General features: G+C 36.7%; 1 protein-coding gene across 1 annotated transcript in view; it reads left to right on the top strand.

Moving 5' to 3' along the window:
• The window catches only part of LOC110105634 (probable ubiquitin-like-specific protease 2B), a 55500-nt gene that overhangs the window by 17193 nt on the left and 17314 nt on the right, over positions 1-20993 (top strand). The window contains exons 4-7 of the mRNA XM_020835214.2: positions 2040-2240; positions 2325-2380; positions 2458-2551; positions 15255-15345. Coding sequence (XP_020690873.1) covers positions 2040-2240; positions 2325-2380; positions 2458-2551; positions 15255-15345 — 442 coding nt within the window. The remainder of the gene's footprint in view (positions 1-2039; positions 2241-2324; positions 2381-2457; positions 2552-15254; positions 15346-20993) is intronic.

A 20993-nucleotide genomic window follows, 5' to 3' on the forward strand; every position in this document is an offset into this window, starting at 1 on the left:
TAGTCTCATAGAATGCTTGCTTTGTTCGGAATGTAAATAAATTTTCTCTTTATGTGATATTTGATTATTTTTAAATTTGATTTAAGGAATATTGGCCACTATCAAAATTGACAAATGAATCTTTGAAGCCTCATATTGCTGCTCAAAAAACATAACAAAAAAATTTGTGTGTTTTCTGATACTGGAACATATTTTTTCTACAAATGCAGTTTTGACTTGCCTACTGCATATGACTTCGAAGTATCGTCAATATTTATTCTTGTAGGTTTCAGTACATATCATTTTTGAAAGGGAATGAAGGTTGTTTCTGCAAAATACTATCCTTTCCTTTAGGTCTTTGGAAACACAACTGCAGACTTGTTACGAACCAATTAGAAGCTCTATGTGATGTTAGAGCCATTAACTTGTGTTTTAAAATTCAAACCTGATTTTTATTTTGGTTAGTATTTCGATTAGTTTCCTGAAATTCTAAAAATACTATTTTAAAGATGTGATTTTATGATTTTACTGCCTTTTAATCTCAAAATTTGCATCAATAAATATCTTTGAATCTTTTGGCAGATTGTATTTGCTACATGATAATATAGTTTATTGAACTCAAAAGTTTGCTATTTTTATCCATTTAAGTTAATGAGTGTGAACTATCCGTTGGGAAAGGATTTAAGTGCCTTTCAAAATTTAAAATTCAAATTAAATTGGATTGATTGAATGGACTTTCCCTAATTAACGTTTTTATTTATGTAATATTCTTTTCATATTTAAATAGATTGAAATCTGAATTAAAACTTCCCAAACTACTACAAACTTATTTTAGGAAAGTAATTGAAATTTTAAAAGTGGAGGGAAAGAGGGAAGAGGGGGAATATTTTAATTGGACAGAGAGGGAGGGGCAGGGCTATGCAAGGTCTTGATTGGAGAAATTAATGAGATAGGAGAGAGGATAAGGCCGGCGGCCAAGAGAGAGGAGCGGGAGGAGGTTTCCACATTCAATGAATGAGTCTAGGTTCAATGAACATGAAAATTGGAATTAATCCTAATTAATTTCAGATTGGGAGAGATTTGAGAGGGTTTCCTAAAAGAGATTTACTAATTAGGAAAGTTATTGAATTTCAAATATCATTTGAATTCAAATTCATAGACTTTCCAAATTAATAATAAGATATTTTAGGAAGGGGTTTATGAGGCCAATTGAATTTGAAACCAGGGTTTGGAGGGGGCTTGCCAGCGGCTAAGGTTTAGGCTAGGAAGGCCGAGGGCTGAGGGGCTGGAACTTGGGATTGAGGTAGAGTGGTTGGCGGCCGGCGGTTAGTAGGAGTGGGAGAAGTGGTCGACGGTTAGAGGAGGGGAAGAGGGGTTCTTGGCCGATGGTCAATGGAGAAGGAGAAGGGGCCGTTTAGAGAAAGAAAGATAAACCATGAGCTCGGACGCTTCCTACGACTGATGGGTGCTACGACGCCCTCACAAAGGGACTTCAAATCACGAGCCCGGACACTTCTTGTGGCTAGTGGATATTTCCTTGCCCACACATAGGGACTTCCACTCTCCTAAGAACTCTCATAGCTCTCAAGAACAAAGTGTAGAAAATTTCTTCTTAATATTCATCCATTATCCTAATACAATAGCATGGGCCTCTATATATGGGCCTCAAAACAAAAGAAACTCAAAAGACAAACATGCCCCTAGGGATTACATAGGACTACTCCCTCAAGTGAGGGCAAAAAAGTGAGAAAAACATAAATAAATAAAAATACAAATAATAACTTACAATAGAATGGTGTGATCATGGCCGTCGATCTTCATCTCCTCCTCTGATAAGCTTTTACGGTTGGATGTCCGCATCACTATTTGAAGCTAGATTGTTTTGCTAAGTATGCAATGATGTTGGAGAAAATTTTTGGAATTTCAACCTCCCTTTTTTAAAATCAACATCTTTTCCCTTTTTTAAAATCAGCATCTTTTTCCTTGTATTCATTCTTTTGTGAATTATGGATGTCAGGAACCTTATTAGCGTTTGTTCAATTGATAATGTTCTCTTACAGGTACCTGCAGAATAAGGTTCAACCAATTGAGAAAAAAAGGTTCCACTTTTTCAACAGTTTCTTCTTTCGGAAACTGGCTGATCTTGACAAAGATCCAGGAAGTATTTCAGAAGGGAGGGCAGCATTTCAACGGGTTCGGAAATGGACACGCAAATTAAATATATTTGAAAAGGATTACATATTTATTCCAGTTAACTTCAAGTAAGTTGTTAATTAAGCAAAAATTCTGATTTAATAGGTTTATGTTTTTCTTTTTTTAGTAAGAGTTTATGTTGGAAATGACAGTCTTCACTGGAGCTTGCTTGTCATTTGCCACCCTGGTGAAATAATCACTTTTAGAGGTAAGGATTCTATTGTAAAATTATAATCCTAGTATTGTATTTGTTTATTCTGTTCTTATGTGATTATGCTTTTCTAGATGATGATCTAAAGAGCTCTCCCAAAGTTCCTTGCATTTTGCATATGGATTCCATCATAGGAAGTCATAGTGGTCTTAAAGATCTCATCCAAAGGTACTTTAAACAATTCTCTATGCTTCACAAGTAAATCTTGAACTCCATCAGCCCCTACTACTCATGCACACTTCAAAGTTTGAACCCTTATTGCATTAATTATCAAGCAAACATTTTTGGGAATATTATTGTAATAATTTATAATGACTCAATTATTAAGTAATTTTTTACTGATTAAGTGTTTTACGTTAAATTAGTTTTTGTGCTGGTGCAAAAGTATAGTGAAAACTTCCTTTGAATCTTCTCATGGTGTTAATAAGAATTTTAAAGATTCAAAGGAAGTTAGCCTTTGTTGTTTTTTTCTCACATGCCCTTAATGATTGGAGAAGTAATTTAAAATATTTATCCACCACGATCTTCATCATTATCATCTTATCCCAAAGTATTTTGGGTTAGTTCTATGTTATCCTACCATTCATTCTTTGTTGAGTGCTAAGTAATGTGGTACTTTTATTTGCGCAATTTTATATGCACAATTTTTAATAATCTAATTTGTTGTCTTCACATCTACTTTCTAATCCTATGGATTCTATCTTTTTGCCTTTTTTGTCAACATCTTAGTGTCTTTGCTCTGCCCATCCAAACCACCAAGTTATCCTACCTTCAAATCCTACCACCATTTCTTTAATATAATAGATTCTCAATTATTTATTTTTCGTATATCTGAGCCTTGGAACGAGAGTGTAGAATCCGCAAATCTCCAATAAGAAATTATTATGAAGGTTATTTAAAAATGAGAAAATATGACCAAATTGGTCCATTTAACTTTTTCTAAAGGATCAAAATAGTCCCTTATTATATAAAATTACCAATTTGTTTCGTTGATTCTTTAAATAGGGGCTAAATTAATATTTTTTTGTGTGAGATTATTTAGATCCCTATTTAAAAAGTCAATGGACTACAAGAGATTTTAATTTTTTTTGAAAATATGACCAAATTGGTCCATTTAACTTTTTCTAAAGGATCAAAATAGTCCCTTACTATATAAAATTACCAATTTGTTTCGTTGATTCTTTAAATAGGGGCTAAATTAATATTTTTTTGTGTGAGATTATTTAGATCCCTATTTAAAAAGTCAATGGACTACAAGAGATTTAAATTTTTTTTTTGAAGGACCAGCATTGACCTTGATTATAAAAAGTACCAATTTGATCTCTGACTTTTAAAATAAGAACCAAATTTAATCATTTCGTGAGATCATGATTACTATTTAAAATGTCAATGGACTAAAATTAGACTTTTAAATAGTTGATGATCATTTTGGTCATTCTTAAAGAGTTAGGGGATTATGTTAATCTTTATGTCATTTAGAAATGAAGTGAGTAGAAGTCTAAGAGGTCCTTGTAAAGGCTTATCATAGGTTTTTTTGGTGGAAAGCATTTTGGTACGCTAATATATTTAGTTTTTTGGTGGAAAGCATTTTTGGCCTTTTGAAGAGATTAGCCACACCACTAAGATTAGTAATAGAACAACACACCACTCATGGTCGTGAATAGCTGATTTGAGATTTTTGACTTCAAGATTAATATTGGATTAGATTTAAAAGAGTTAACATTAATCTTCGTTTGATTTTGTAATCTGCAAGCTAGGCCTATCATCTTGTCTACGGGTGTCAATATTTGACACGACACGAAAATCCGACCCGAACCCGATCTGGAAATTTCGGGTTTGACCCAACCTGATTTCAAAACGGGTCGGGTTCGGGTTCACGGATTTGATCCATTTGAAAAATGGGTTGGGTTCAGTTTGACCTGACGGGTTGCCGAGTCAACTGAAAAACCCATTTAAAATGCATTGCCCGTAGCTGCCCAGGCTGCTTGCGCTCTGCCCGCCCAGCTGCCCGCGCGACAACGCCAGCATCCCGCCACCTGCTCGCCGGCCGAGGCCACTTGCTCTCGCTTGCCCGCGCGACAATGCCAGCAGCCTGCCGCCCGCTCTCGCTTGCCCGCGTGCGCTCTCACCTTCCCAGCTGCCCGCTCAGGCGCGCACCCCAGTTTCGCTCGTGTCAGCGACGTCTCGCCGCGTGCTCACGTCTGCTTCCCTTGTCGGGTCGGGTCAACCCGGCAACTCGCCGGGTGTGATCCGGGTTCGGATTTCCAACCCGTTTACTTACCCGGGTCGGGTTAGAGTCGACCCGTTTGAACCCGGGTCAGTTCCGGGTTCGACCCGAACCCGACACGTGACCCGGTTTTGACACCCCTAATCTTGTCCAAACTTTCTTTCTTTTCCACACCATTTTATGCAAATATCATTAAGCATGAATTATAATGTCCATAATTAGATAATCAAATTTAATTAATATATTTTTAGGGGCTAATTGCCCCTTATCTTTTATTATTTTGCAAAATGTCCAAAAATAACATTTTTTTTCATCTTTAGTATGTGATTGTGCGGCTAGTTAATTCTTTCTAAAGCTAGAGGAGGACTTGATTTGGATATTTTTGGAACTAAATTATAGCTTGATCTTGAACCTCCTAGTCATAACCACTTTCAGGACGTTAATGTCATTCTCTGATGTCAAGACTAATCAGGCGGTTCACTTTTGATTCAATTTCTTCCTTTCATGTGATTGTCAAATTTTGATTTGTTTAGGTATACCCATTGCCTATTTTGGAAATTGTTAAACCAAAATCAACTAGTAATAGGATTGAGCATTCTAACATGGAGTTAGGTTAGTGATGAGGACATCGGAAGATCAACGGCTACGATCTGGAGTTTGTTTTATTTTTGATGTGTCTTATGTACTAGTTTATCTTATATTTCTGTTTTTCTCATTTTACCCCTAGAGGTGGTCATGTGGTGTTGTAGCCTGAAGAATGTTTTAGTCTTTGTTTCTTTTCTTTTCATGAGGTATATTTATATGCTAGCTCTCTTGTATTTAGTGGATGATGAATATTGAAATGAAATTTTAGTTTTCTTTGCTTGATCTCTAAGTGAGTTCATGAGAGGAGAGACCCTAGGTGGGTGAAAGCAATACCCATCAACCGTGGTGGATTCCTTTGTTCGAGGTTCGTCGTCTTCTTTTTTTCCCCTACACCCCACTTCCTCAATCCCCCATAACACCTGCCGCCCCTCCCCTTCCCACCTTAGTCGCCGGCTACCTCAAGCCCTCTCTCTTCATCCTAACCGCCGGCCACCCTAGCCCCATCCACTCTTCCACCTTCTTATTCCTCCCCTCTTTCCCAACCCCGGCCACAAACCACCCACGCTCCACCAGCGACTCCCCCTCATCCTCCTTCGAGCCGCCGGCCTCCCACTGGATCTCCTCCAACCAACGACCACAACCACCCATGCCACATCCGCCGGCCCTACCTTTTCCCTCCCCTCCTTCCTTTCTTTCCTAATCTCATTTAGAGAAAGAATTGAATACTTTCCTAATTTATATCATCTTAACTTTGGAAAGAATTCAAATTTCAAATTCAAATTAAATTGAATTTGAAACCCTTTCCTAAAAAAAGATTGATTTAATTTGGAAACTCCCCAATCCCATTTTCCTCCAAAATTTCAAATCTTCCTCATTACTTTCCTTTTCCACCAAACCTCATTTGGGAAAGGCTTGATGTCAATTAATTAATTCAAATTTGAATTTTGAAATCTTTCCAAAATTAGAAGTCTAGTTTTGGAAAGTTTTCAAATCAAATCCAAATTAATTTCTAATTGGATGGGACTTAAATTCCCCTCCCTAATTTTGAGGTTCCCAATTAAGCAAGCATTTAACACCTTCCCAAACCCTTCCCCTCATCTCCATACCGCCGGCCCCTCTCTCCCTTCTCTCTCTCTCTCCACTTTAATTCAAATTCTCCTAATCACATCAATCAAAACCTCTCAATTAGGAAAAGATTACCTTTTCCCTCCCATTAGTTTGAATTCAAAATTCAAACCCTAGTTCTCTCATAATTGAGCCTAAATTTAATTTCCAATTTATGAGAGAGCCAATTACAGCCCCACCCATCCCTTCCAAAACCTCTTCCTCAAATTTCTTCCCTTTGGGAGTTTTCTAATTGTTGTCTAAGGTTTACTGCAAGCCTATCTTGCTGTCCTGCACCACCAAGAGACCTTCCTTGCTTTCCAAAGACCTTCCCGACGTGGCAATCGCTGTCCAGATTTTTTGGAGGCTGTTTGGTTGCTGTCCAGAACTATTCCAGGTGCCGAACTGCTGTCCCGACCTTCATTGCTGCTGTTTACAACGTCCATAGCTGCTGTCCAGCCGTCTTGGAGACCTCCTATGGCTGCCATGTTGTCCAGACGGTCTCCAATCGCCATCCTGAAGGCTCCCTGATCTGAAGTCGCTGTCCATCCTTCCTCAAGCATATAATCGGTCACACCGGAGCATAGTAACTCCTCTACTTTGAGTAAACTCTACCCCAACTCTTTTATCTTCTTAGTTTACTTCTCCAACGTGGTTATACTTTGATTCACAAAGCTCATGTCAAGCTCTTCACCGCTAAAGCTTATTAGAGAGCTAGAGAGTTGAGTGAGGGACTCTTGCATTGTGCCTAATCTCATTGTTAGTTTAGGGATTTACATTGAAAATCATTCATGTATCATGTATGCAATGTTAGATTAATTGATTGTCTTATGATCTTAACCTCTATGCATGTAATTTAGCCTAAGCTTGTTTTACCACTATTTATATTTTATCTTGTCATTTAAAATCCATATAAAGGATATAATTATTGTGCTCTAAATATTAAGCGTGCAACTTCATCAAGTAACTCATATTTGCATGTACGTTTTACATCAGTTAGCTTTTGGAGACTGCAAAGGACTAATCAAAATTAACTAGGTGTTCAAATGAGGCCACAATTGTCCTCACCATATTAGAGGGTGAAAATTCTTTGGTTTAAATCATTATTAAAGAATGTATGCCCATTCACCATTGTGTATTGGATGCTATTTTTTGGCTTTCATGACTAAGGTGAGTGCATCATTGTCGTATGTCTTGGGGCCTTTTTAGGCTATCGATGTTCCAAGGATGCATATGCTTCATCAACATCCAAATAAGAACTGAGAATTGCTCTAGCAGACAGTTTAAAAGGAAACCTGATGTGAATCAAACAGGAATTGCTTGCGGAAATTAAGATGAAAGTAATTAAAGCGTTGCCAACACAAATTTATCACCAATAAAATAAAGGATTAAATGTATTCTAGGTAATCAACTTGCTTAGGCGAAGAGTTGCTTTGAGATAACCAAACAATTCATAAACATTCAAAGATAAAAGAACTACTATAACTGCTCATAACAAAATCTCACGATTAATAATGAGAAAATTCACCTCGAGCACCTTTTCACTCAATCACTCTTTGGCTTTTAGCGGAGAAGAAAGAACCACACGAAGATGGAGAGCATCACTACGGAAAAGGAGACAAAGGACTTTGTTACCGGAGAGATAGCCGCCGGTGGAGGAGGTAGTGGATGGTGCCCGGTGATTGTCCAATCACAGTCGTGAAATTGGCGGTCGATGACGCGCACAAGTGATGGGAGAATTCGCTCCAAGTATTCACCCACTGTGTCTTCGTGCCCAAACCCCGCGTCGAAGAACGGGGATTGTAGGATGTTGAGACTACCGTCGGCGTTGAACACAAGCCCCCACTCAAACTCGGGATCCGCCATTCAACATTGAGAAGGGGACGGGAAGAAGAAAAGAAAGGAGTTGGGCCGTGAGCTAGGGAGAGACTTGGGGAAAATATGAATTTGAATTTCAGATTTTTATGGATTGGAGGAAGAGGTTATTTTATCATTATAGTCTCCCTAAATTATATTAGGGCTATTAGGGGGAAATTAAGAGGTTAATTAGTGGGTGCTTAGGTGGCAAGGAGAGAGAGAGAGTATGCTAGCTTGGGTGGCCAGCCAAGCAAGGAGGAGGGGATTGATTAATTGGTGGAGCCCAAGGCGTTAATTAAAATCTGATTTTAAATTTCAGATTTTAATTAATTAGGGAGGTTTCAAATGAGGGAGAGAGGGGAAATTTGAATTTGAATTCAAATAGATTAATCCTCAATTAATTTTCTTGCCTAATTGAGATGACAAATTAGGAAGGAATTAATGAAGGCTTAATGGCTGAAATTCAAATCTCACAAGGAAGGGTGGGCGGCGGGATTTTTACAGGGGAGAGGAGCGGCCGGGCTGGAGAAGGGAGCGGCGGGCTAGGCTGTGTCGGTGGCTGGCTCGGCCGGCGGCAGGGAGGGAGACGGAGGTTCTTGAGCCGGCGGATTTGGGGGGTTTTGACGAGGACGGCTGCAAGGAGACGGGGAGAGGGGGAAAAAGGAGGGGTCGGGTGGATGAAGGCTTGGTGGGGAAGGAGAAAACAACGAACCAATTAAAACAAAACCAAGAGCTCACCGATGTGGGCTGTTGGGTACTTCGGGTGGAGCCTCTCCTAGGCCTCCTCTGTTTCTCTCAAGCTCTCAAGCAAGAAGAAGATGAAATCTCAGAAATTTTATTAATCCAACATTAAGCTCATACAATAGAAGGAGACCTTTTTATAAAGGCCTCATTGACAGAAAATAACATGACTCAAATGCCCACTAGGCTACAACAAAGACTAAACCTTCATAAGGGCAAAATGGTAAACTACGGCTTGAAATAAAAGATACATAGAAAAATAACATAAAATGATATGGCAACATCAGAAATATAAGCTCCCAATCATAGCCGTTGATCTACGATTCCTTCGCCGGTAGACCTGCCTAAAATGTCTGTCGATGACCTCATCAAAACTGATATTGGGGTTCTTCTAGGAGTTGGGTTTAGAGGGAGATATTTTTAAGTGACCCCGAAGAAAATTGCAGCTTGAAGAAGGGCTCTAACACTAAATCCTCCTTGCACATCTGTGGCTGTGCAAATAGATAGCATCACACTTGAAGGTGGGTTTCAAGGTAGCGAGCTTGAAAAACAGGCAGATCTTCATAGGTGATGAAGGTCAAGCAAACTCAATAGGAATTGAAGTTTTGGTAGATACTAGAGGTAACATAATTTGGGTTGTTCCTGGTTGGTGATGAAGGGCTGCTCATAATTTTATTTGGCATAAACTTGAATTATGTTACAACTATTTGGGGAGCATGACAATGAGTAAGAACAAAGCCACACAGTTACCCTGGGTTGAGGATTGGTCTGGGCTTATGTTGTACTACTGCCTTTATTGTTGAGAGTGAGGGATGGAGTAGGTTGAAGTTATACCATAACCTTATTTGTTGACTAAGGACTTGAAAGAAGCTAGTGTTTTCATGAGCCCTGCCACTATATATTGAAGACAAGATTGATTTAGGGGAGATGGAATTTAGCCCTCTCTTTCTCTTTGAAGGCCTTAACGGAGTCTTGGCGTTTGGCTATATGAGCAACTTTGATAAGAATCACCAGTAAGCATTGCGGGTTAGTTGAGCTGGAGGCAGGCCATTGCTTTTGTTCTATTTTGAGCATCAGAAAGTTGATGCAAGCTGACACCACTTCATTTGAAGTTCTTTATGAATTGTAGGTTGGAGCTCATATCATAGGACTTTGAGTTGGAAGCACGGAAGACTTTTGTTTTTTTTATGTGTCCACTTCAAACTCGAGTTAAATTTGTCCTTTCGTGAAGTTAGCTTAGGCTGATCTCTTCTCAACTACTTTAGACTATTTAATGTTTGAGGAAAATGTGGTGAATTTGGATGATGAAATTTTACTGTTCGAACCCGATGGTTGGGTTAAGATTTGAAGGCATCCAAATGCTTTAGTGACAAGTATGGGATAAATTTGACTGAGAACAATTAGAGATGCTTGTGTTTGAAGATTAACAACCTTGAATTTCCTTTTAATGCTTTCAATAATATAACCTTTGTTATTGTACTTGAATATATACTAATAAAATAAGTCCACTTAAATGTTGGAATGAACAACCAATCTTATGATTTGGAGGGAAACCAATTTGATATTTGTTTTAGACCTCACCTCTATTGGTAGCACATAAAAATACAATAGGTCCAAAACACAACTTTGTAGACTGAGTATGATTCCTATCACCATAGTTATATAAATCAAGCTTTTGCTGATGGTATATGAAGTTAGAATTTGTGGCTTAGATGATATACATATTGAGATTTGTAGAGTTTTAGTGATATTGGTGTTGTTTAGCATCATTTTTCAATGTGAGTTTTGAAAACTAATAAGATTCCAAATGATTGAAGAGGAATCATTTTGATTCTAGTGTTCATTAATAAAGGTGATATTGAGGATAATGGATTTAAATATATTCATCATATAATGAGGTTCTTGGATAGACTAATAAAATATTGATAAAACAAAATTGTTTCAATGTTGGACATCAATTTGGTTTTATGGCGTATTAATAAAATCAAAGTTAAAGAGGCTTTAAATAAAATGAAGTGTGGAAAAGCTGTTGGACCTAATGATATCCCAATAGAGGTGTGGAAATGCTTAGGAGATGATGGAATTTCTTGGCTTACTAAGTTTTTTAATATTATTTTGAAGACTAAAAAGATTCTAGATGAGTGGAGAATGAGTGTGTTAGTTATTATTTTTAAGAATAAAGGTGATGCACAAGATTGTGCGAATTATTGAGGAATTACGTTAATGTGTCATACTTTAAAGCAATGGGAGAGGGTGATGGAGCATAGGTTGTGGTGTGACACTAATGTTTCTCAAAATCAATTTGGATTCATGCTAGGTAGGTCTATTATGGAAGCTATACATTTACTGAGAGGTTTGATGGAGTAGTATAGAGAGAATAAGGATTTTCTACATATGATTTTATTGATTTAAAGAAAGCATATGATAAAGTTCCAAGAGAAGTGCTTTGAAGAGTTCTTCATAAGAAAGGGGTTAATAATGCTTTTATTCAAGTCATTAAGGATATGTATGCAGGAGCTGTTACTTGTCTTCAAACACAAGGTAGTTTGACCGAGTATATTTTAGTTGGATTACATTAAGGATCAGTCTTAAGCCTATATCTTTTTCCTTTTGTACCATGGTGTATGCTTTTTGCTGATGATATTCTTCTTGTTGATAAGACTAGAGAGGGAGTTGAAGGTAAACTTGAACTATTGAGGTCAATGTTAGAGTCTAAATGCTTTCGTTTGAGCAGATTTAAAATTGAATATATGGAGTATAATTTTAGTAATAATTGATCTAGTGGGAGGATTGTGACTTTGGGTGATCAAGTCATTAATAAGAGTACACATTTTAGATATCTTGGGTCTATTGTTTAGAGTGATGGTGAAATAGATGGGGATATTATAAGTAGAATTCAAGTTGGATGGTTGAAGTAGAAGAATGCATCGGGCTTGTTGTGTGATAGAAAAGTCCCTCTCAAACTTAAGGGAAAATTCTATAAGATGGTAATGAGACATGCAATGCTTTATGATGCAGAATGTTGGCCATTAAAAGAAAATCATAATATTAAGTTAAGTGTTACAAAGATGAGGATGCTCAAATGGATGAGTAGCTTTACTCTTAGAGATAATATATGAAATGAGCATATACATGAAAAGGTTGGAGTAGCTCCAGTGGAAGATAAGATTAGATAGGGCCGCCTTAGATGGTTTGGTCACATAAAACGGCTGCCTTCCGATGACCCGATTAGGAAAGTAGATGCATTAGATTTGACTTATGTTAGGAAATGTAGAGGTAGACGGAAAAAGGCTTGGTTAGAAAATTTTAGAAATGACCTTTCTTTATTGATTTAGATGAGAATTTGACTTTAACAGGATACAATGGAGAAAAAAGATTCATATAGCCGACCCCACATAGTGGGATAAAAGCTTGTTGTTGTTGCTATTGTATAATTAATAAGAAATTATTAAAGAGAATTGTTGTTTAAAATTACGCAATATGAGGCTTGCCTTGAGGTCCGCCTCAGCGCAATTCCAATGAAACAGGTCTCAAGGCTTATGCCTCGATTTTTTTTATGAACTTGGCTAAGGCCCGCCTTGATGCAAGCCTTGCCTTATTGGCGTGAGGCGTACACCTCATCCGATTTATATATTTTTTATTAAAACTTACCTAAATCCGAAACTAAAGCCTCGAACGAATCATGCCATCATGCACCCCCAAGCTACAACAACTTCCTCTCAACTACCATCCCATCGCCTTTGCCATAGCTACCACCATCGTAGCCACCTACGGGAATCACTAGAAAGCGGCACACCACCACCACCTCCTTTAAAAAATCTTGAGTATTTATCTCAATTTTATATTAATGATAAATATTTATGAAAGAGAAAGATGATTAAAATGTGGATGAGTGGAAAACTGAGAAAGAAGGAATTTGGAGTTGAACTTGATGTTTTGCTCTTAGAATATTTGGATTTCAATTCTATTTCATGCAATTTATCAATTGCCGCTTTACGTCTTATGCAATTTTTTGTTCATATGTATGTCAATTTATTACTTCATAGTTCATTAGGAAATTAATGTTATTTTTAACATATTATTTATGTATTGTATAAAAAATCACTTTTAACATTTATTTTCACTTTACGTAATTTTTAAATTTTGAGGCTTACACCTCAAAACGTCTTGAGGCTTATGCCTCGCCTCACAAAAGAAAAATGCCTTCATACCCAATTGCGCAATTTTAAACCTTGAAGAGAATAATAGATCATATAATTTTATTGGCCGTGAGTAGGCATATAATTGATTGCCATGAGAATTGACATTATGAAAAATAAAAGGTCTGTCATAGGTATACTGACGTTGCTATATATAAATATATAATTGCACATTGACTAGCAATTATAGAGTTTTCAGTCATAGCAGGTGTTCATTAATGATCAACATTAAGTATGTATCTTTTTGTAATTGCTATATAGATTCTTACAAAGGATATTTAATGTGAGGTAGCTTAGCGTTCGTCTTTTGTAGTTAACATTATTTAATAGGTGAGGATGTGGAGATCTCTATTGAAGTAAGTGAAGTTTTTGAACAATAGAGAAAATATTTAGAAGATAAAAGACTTGAAATTTACTTGAAGAAAGGTTGAGCATATGATGTGTAATTTAGTGTTTTTTATAGATCACTATGCCAATATCATTGGAAGATAAAATGATGCCAAGGTGATATAATTTGTATTATCTTGGATCTATTATGTAGTGTGTGGTAACATAATGAGGTTATAACTTCCATAGTTAAGATTGAGTGGTTAAAATAGAGAAGTGTTAAACAATAGTATGTAATAGTATAATATAATGGATATGTAGTGGTTAATGAAATTGCATTTTGGCCAGTTATGCCATTTGAATTTAACTTTTGAGTGTTGGGTAGTAAAGAATTCATTGCTAGTAAGGTTGTGCATTTGATTGGTTCAACTAGTTCAATTTATCATATTTGCTAAAACAGTCCATTTATGTTTTAGTAGCATAAAAGCCTAGTTGACCAAATAAAGGTAAACCCAAAGTGACCCGACCTATCTTATTTAGTTGATTCGGCTGATTCATTTAGAATATAAAAGCAACACTTAAACTACAGTGATTAGGGAAACCATTATTTTTTTCTTTGAATCATTAAAAAATTATCAAATAAATAATTTGACATTAAATGACTATTAAATTATCAAACCATTAAGCTATCAAACAAACTTATTAATTTCTTAATGAAAATCAAGTTGAGGCATGATGGTAACTATAATAATGGATTTTTCTGAGGAAGAGCAGATGGAGTAATTAGATCAAGCAGGATCAAGGAGGTTGTAGGAAATCATCATCTTGTGAATTTTGTTGGGGAAGATGGTTTACAATCGCTGGATTTCTAGTAGTGGAGAAACATTAATGCCTTGATGATTAAATTTTTAAAGTGGGAGGACAAGAACTACAATCAACGACTGAGGAGATGACGTCTTGAAGATAAATAATTTAGCAAGGCTAATATCAAAGTTTTGATATGTTGGAGGTGGAGGAGCATCAAATTCATAGACAATGGTTCAAGGGATTAGGAATATTACTGTAGTTTACATTTGGTCGGTTTATGGCGGAAACCCACTTAAAATTAATTAAATCACAAAGAATTCTGATATTCAAATGGCCCAAAATGGATTTGGTGTTAAACTGATTCTAACTTAAACCTATCAAAATCTATCATTATGGCTAGGTTTGAATCATTTTTTTTATTGTCGAAATTATCTACAACTCTTTGGTTGTCCAAATTATGTACAATTCTAGTTGCTAGAGATATTATTTGTCACAAAAAATGAGAATGTTAAAGTTAAATTTGTGGGGAAAAATTATAGATTGAGCATTATTATATTAGAGAGAGAGTGAAAGTGGCATCTATTTAAGATAACTTTGTGTAAAATAAACTTGGCGGTTTGCCTAATAATGAATTGTAGAAGATGTATTAACAACATAGGTAGATAAAATTTTTGTAATCTTCATTAGAAGAAAAAGGGGTAGACTAAAGAAAACTTTTATAAAATTGTGAAAAATAGATTTAACACCTTCTCAAATATTTATTAGGGCCAAATGGAGAATGAGGATTTTTAAAGCAGACCCCAAATAATTGGCGGTAAGTCTAATGGTGGTGATGTTGTTGAATTATCATATGGTCCAAGCTCATGCAAACAATGGTTCAAGGAAAGGTGATATGTGGCATACATTTTGTAATTATGATTAAAATGCATGCAGGCTAAATTGGTAATTTATTTGTTTTCTCCCTATTATTTTGTTTATTTCTTGTTATTAACATTTTTTTATTGTGTCTTGGTTCGGGGGACAGTTACCTTTTGGAGGAGTGGAAGGAAAGACATCCAGAGTTGACTGATGATATTACACCAAGATTCTCAAATCTTAGATTTGTCTCTCTTGAGGTTTCCTTTCTTGCAAAATGCTTTATTATTTGTTTCTTCAAGAAGAAATTAATTTCTTTCTATTTTAATAATTATGATGAATCAAAAGAACCCTTTGCGTCCCAATTAATGATGATTATACTGGATTTCTTCAATCAGTCTTGCGTCCCAATTAATGGTGATTATACCGGATTTCTGCAATCAGTCTCATTCGTAGAAATGTAAATCTGCTGTTATTGAACTTGTATGGTATTGTGTTTCAGCTTTGAGTCTCATTCTTTTATATACTAGCCAATGAACATGTATGATGCAGATACGGAATTCTTTTGATCTAGTTGTTCATAAAAGAAAACAAGAAAATGAATGATAATAGCTTCACAGCGCAAGCATAGGCAATGCATAGTTATACATTTGTAAGAGAAATTATAAAATTAAAATATGTGAAGTCTGGGATTAGTTTTAAATTTAAAAACAAAAGCAAACCCGTTGGCATGGTGATGTGGAACGTACATGCGAAGATGAGCTAATTAATGAATTTGCACGCTTAATATTTAGAGCACAATAATTATAAACTTTATGTTGATTTTGAACGATAAAAGAAAACACGAAGAGCGGTAAGACAAGTTTAGACTAAATCACATGCATAAATGTTAATATCGTAAAACAGTCAATTTAATCTAGTGTTGCATACATGAATGGGTTCAACAATAAATCCCAATGCTAACAATAAGATTAGTCTCTACAAGAAGATCCTTGATGTAAGCAACTTGAATACAAAAACACAAAGAGAGAACAAAGAAATTCAAGACTAGCTCTTTAGAAATTTAAGACACCACTTGGAGAACAAAATAGGCTAAATAAACAACTTAATTTCAGAATAGAAAAGAAGCGATCATCCAACAAAGCCAAAGCCAAAGCAAAAGAAAGTTAACAAAAGAAACAAACTAAAACAAACAAAAGCTATCCTCAGAACATCCTACTTGAGGACTCCTCACATGCACCGATTGTAGGAATATATATATTTCAGATAATGTTTAGATATGCAAACCAAAGGGTCCACCACTGTAAAGGGGTCCAACATCCTATCAAACTCCTCCAGCAAATGCCACCAAAACAGCCAACAACTTCACCAAAACAGCCAACAAACTTTACCAACGGAACTAGAAGAAAGATACAGGTGGAGTGGAACTTGCGGAGAGACGAAGAGATTAGAAGCCCGAGAAGAAATGTTGGAAAGACACCGCAGGATTTTCGGAGGGGATGAGAAAGAAGACGGACAAAGCTCGCAAGCTTTTCCAATAACCCGCAGGTCAATAGCAATTTTGCTCACAATAATTCACCACCCATTTCATCACAAAACATCTCATATATATAGGCAAGAGAGGGGAACCAAATAGCCCAAGATTTCCCATAAATGGAGTGATAAAAAGCCATCAATTTCCTGTACAGAAATTCCAAACAGCCTAGCAAGTCTCAACAGGAGAAATTATTTTGTGTGGAATCCGCTCACAACGATGTGTTCGGTCTCTAATAGTAGCCAATAAAAACATAACGCGTGGCGTGCTAACGTGGAAAGTTAAGGCCCGTCCATCCTATATCATATAGATGCTATGTTATAGGACGGATATAAGAAACTATAATTCTTATTCTGAAGGTCGAAACATAGCATCTATATGATATAGAACAGACGTAGATCTGCGTAGAATAAGAAACTATAATTATTTTAGAGAAGCATGTGATACGAATTCAGTACGCATATAAAACGCAATAAAATACGCATATTATACGCAACGTGTACGCATACCATACGTGATGTGTACGCATACCATACGCGATGTGTACGCATACCATACGCAATGTACGCAAAGGATGAGAAAAATATCAGCAGAAATCTAGGGTTTAGGGTACACTAATCGTTTTTCTTTATTGGAAGTTTAGTTTTATGATTTAAAGATCCAAAGTACTTATTATAAAATGTTAGGGTTTGTCTTCAACATATACACAGAAAATAAGGGAAATTTACGCAGATTATACACATTGTGTACAAAGAAAATACACAAAAAGAACGAAAATGGTGAGATAAATATAAACTTTTATAGTTACTCGAAATAATTTTAATTTATTTTTTGGTTTCTTCAGCAAATACGCGTTGAATACCAAAGATATTCGTAGTTCATTTTATGTCAATGTAAGAATTTTTGCACCTTTCTCTTTGCAGGTGAATCCTTTCCCTCGTCCATGATGAGAAGAAGAGATTGCTGGAGGAATTCAGAAGATGTTTTTTGCTGGAAGCTCGGGAGAAATGGAGTGAATGGCCGAAATGTGGAATTTGAAAAATGTTAAAATTTTCCGCCTTTTTCATTGTATATACTAGGCGGGCCTCGTATTATTTACTCTCGAAAATACAAGCGGGTCGGGCCTTAACTTTCCACGTTAGCACGCCATGCGTTATGTTTTTATTGGCTACTATTAGAGACCGAACACATCGTTGTGAGCGGATTCCACACAGAATAATTTCTCCAAGGAAAAAGGTCACGGTTCCAGCACAGGGAAACCAAACGGCACATAAGGATTCAAGGCCATGGCTCTCAGCACAGGGAAAACCAACCGGCACATCAAGTCTCAAGAAAAGGCCACGGTTCACAGCAGGTATAGAAATCCCAAACGTCACAGTAAAGCACAAGGAAAGCCACGGAATCAGCAGGTAAGCACAGGAATCCAGGAGGTATTTCACGGGTCAGCAGTTACACATTTCACGGGAGAAAAGGAGGGAAAGCTGCAGCAGTTCAAGAGGGAATCAAGAAGAGGAAGAGGCAAGTTCCACTCACCTAAAAGCTTGCACACCTCAATAAATTAGAGCTAAACATCAGCTCATAATTAGCTACACCTCCACTTGATAATAATGAGCTGGCACCACTAGAATTTCAACGATTAAGGCTCAAACCGAAAACAGTCAAGGCCCACCCGAAATCAGAAAATAGCCCCAAAGGATAAGTTGGACCCCAAAATCGGAAAACCCAAGGCAAGCATAAACCAAACCTTTTCCTACCATGATATTGGATTTACCACCACCATTGGATAGCATAAAAATAAAACAAAAATAGAAAATATAACTAACATTGCTCAAAACAAAAATAATGCAAAAAATTTAAATGCATCAATCCTTCACTCAACTCTTTCAATTTCTAGGCATTAGCGGAGAAGTATTAACATTATCTTCATGACTATAATAATAACTACAATCAATGATGTAACTATGAAGATAGCGAATCGGATGTTGAGTTTACCCAAAGACAAGAGAAATACGCACTCCGGCAGGATCGTTTGAGTGTTGGGGATGACTAAGACAGCCATGATGAGCTTCCTCGCACCACCGATTAGCCAAGACAAGGTGCGGATCTTCAAGATAGCAGCAGTTTTTGATCTGGACAGATTCTGGACATCAATTGGAACCTTCGGGATGAAGGTATGGTGCTAGGAGATTTGTAGAATCAGTGGATAGCAGGTTGTAGTAGAGCAGCCAGCAGTTTGAAGGTTTTAGGCGGCAGGAATTCAAGTTTCCCTTGCTGGAATTCTTCCGGATGCTGTTGGTCAGCAACCTGGATTTGTGGCAGCAGGTCAGCAAAGGGAGAGCTCACCAAGACTGCTAGTCAGCAGTTTTAATGCTTCAGAAAATTCTGGACAGCACTATATAGCAATCAGGAAAACTTGAACTTGGTGTTGTTTGACGTTGGAATCTTTGGACTTCAATTTGGGAATGCACTGGGTACAAAACAGCAATGTACAATTGCTGGAATAGAGATACAGTAAACATGAAACCAACAAGTTTGAAGATACCGTGAAGGGAATTAAGGAGGGGCGGCTAGATTGAAAGTTTGAGAATTTCCAAATCAGAATTTGGGAGTAATGGAGATTAGGAGGAGGAGCCGGCTGATTAAGTGAGCATTAATGAGTTGATTGGAGGCTTGATTATTAGGAGCATTAATTAGATGATTAAATATGAATTAATTTCATATTTGAGAGGTTGAATGGGTTTCCTAAAATAAGATTCATTAATATGGGATTAATTTGAATTTCAATTAATTTTGAATTCAAATCAAGAAGTTTCCATATTAATAGAAATATATTTTAGGAAAGTAATTAAAGGGGATTTGAATTTTGAAATTCAAAATCCATGAGGCATTTGGAGGGGATTAAATTTGAAATTTTGATTTCAAATTCAAAGAGGGTGAGGGCTCAATGAGGAAACAACACAAGCCATGCCCAAGGAAGGGGGGCCGGCGGCATGAATAGGAGGGAGGGGATTGTGGGAAGTGTTTTATGAGTTTCCAAAACAAGCTTGGCCAATTAGGAGTGAAAATAATGAGTCCTCTCTAAATTGAATTTAGATTGTATTCAAAATTTGAAAACTTTCATTAATTGGATTTTGCAAATAAGGAAAGTTTTGGAATTTCAAAATTTGAATTTTAAAATTTCCTAACTCCTTTATGTAATGCAAGAGCATATTTATGGGGTCATTATGACGATTAAAATCATCATAATGATTTGAGTTGTGGGTGGGGCCGACGGTCAAGAGGGAAGAGGCAGGTTTGGCTTTGGGTGGAGGTGGCTTGGAGCTAGGCCGGCGGGTGGGATTGTGGAAGGGGAATTATGTGGGGATCAAGGGGTATTTTGGTGGCGGAATGAAAGTGGAGGGATGACGAGAAATCGGTGGGGAATAGACGGAGATAGAATAGAAAACGTAGACGAAGACCACGAGCCACACTCTTCCGCTGACTGGTGGGTATTACGTTTGCTCACCTTGAGCTCTCTCTCCCTTCTCTGTAGTGCACTCACAAGAAGAAGAAGAAGAAGAAAAACACATAAAATTTCATTATCAAATCATCATCCTCACCAAGAGGAGGGAGAAGGCTTAAATAGCCAAATACATGAATGAAAATAAAAGACACAATTGCCTCTAGGCAAACATAAGACAAAGCCCTCCAGTGAGGGTAGAAAGGGAAAAGTACAATAACAAATCAAATACATAAAATATATCAAAATAAATAGACACGATCGTAGCCGTTGATCTTCGATGTCCTCATCACATGGATAACATTGTTTTTAATTTGGATCAATGCTTTTTGTGTTGTTTGTTTCCTGCATCCTTGTATAACAATTTTATCTTTTTCTACTTAAGAAAAGAACTTGAAACATTGCTTCATCTTACACCAATCTTGATTCAGTTTAAATTGTTGGAAAATATTTCTAGAAGAGAAATTGCTGGTGTGCTGTAATGAAAATGCTTGGCTTTTTTCATTGTGCCAACAGATAGAAAAGCTCAATATTTTATGATATAAGGGTGTATTCATGTCATGTAACTTTGACAAATTCTAGGCTTGGGCATAAGTTAGATGCATGCTGCCTTGATCTTGCATTGCAGAGATGTTTTTGTGATTTGTACTCATTATCTGTAGATCACATTGGAGGTAAATCTTCTGTAATCTTTCCTGATGAACATGAATGCTTTAGGATATTAATAGCGCTAATATTTTTGTTGTTTGGTAGATGATAATGCTATCAATTTAAGACTTCCCTTCCATATAGAAACTGTAGAAGCTTAAACTATTCAGTTTTAGGACATTTTGAAAAAAAAAGGAACCTAATTTTGAAGTTATTTGGCTATAATA

This window comes from Dendrobium catenatum, unplaced genomic scaffold (genome assembly GCF_001605985.2).
Source record: "Dendrobium catenatum unplaced genomic scaffold, ASM160598v2 fragScaff_scaffold_671, whole genome shotgun sequence".
NCBI lineage: Eukaryota > Viridiplantae > Streptophyta > Magnoliopsida > Asparagales > Orchidaceae > Dendrobium > Dendrobium catenatum.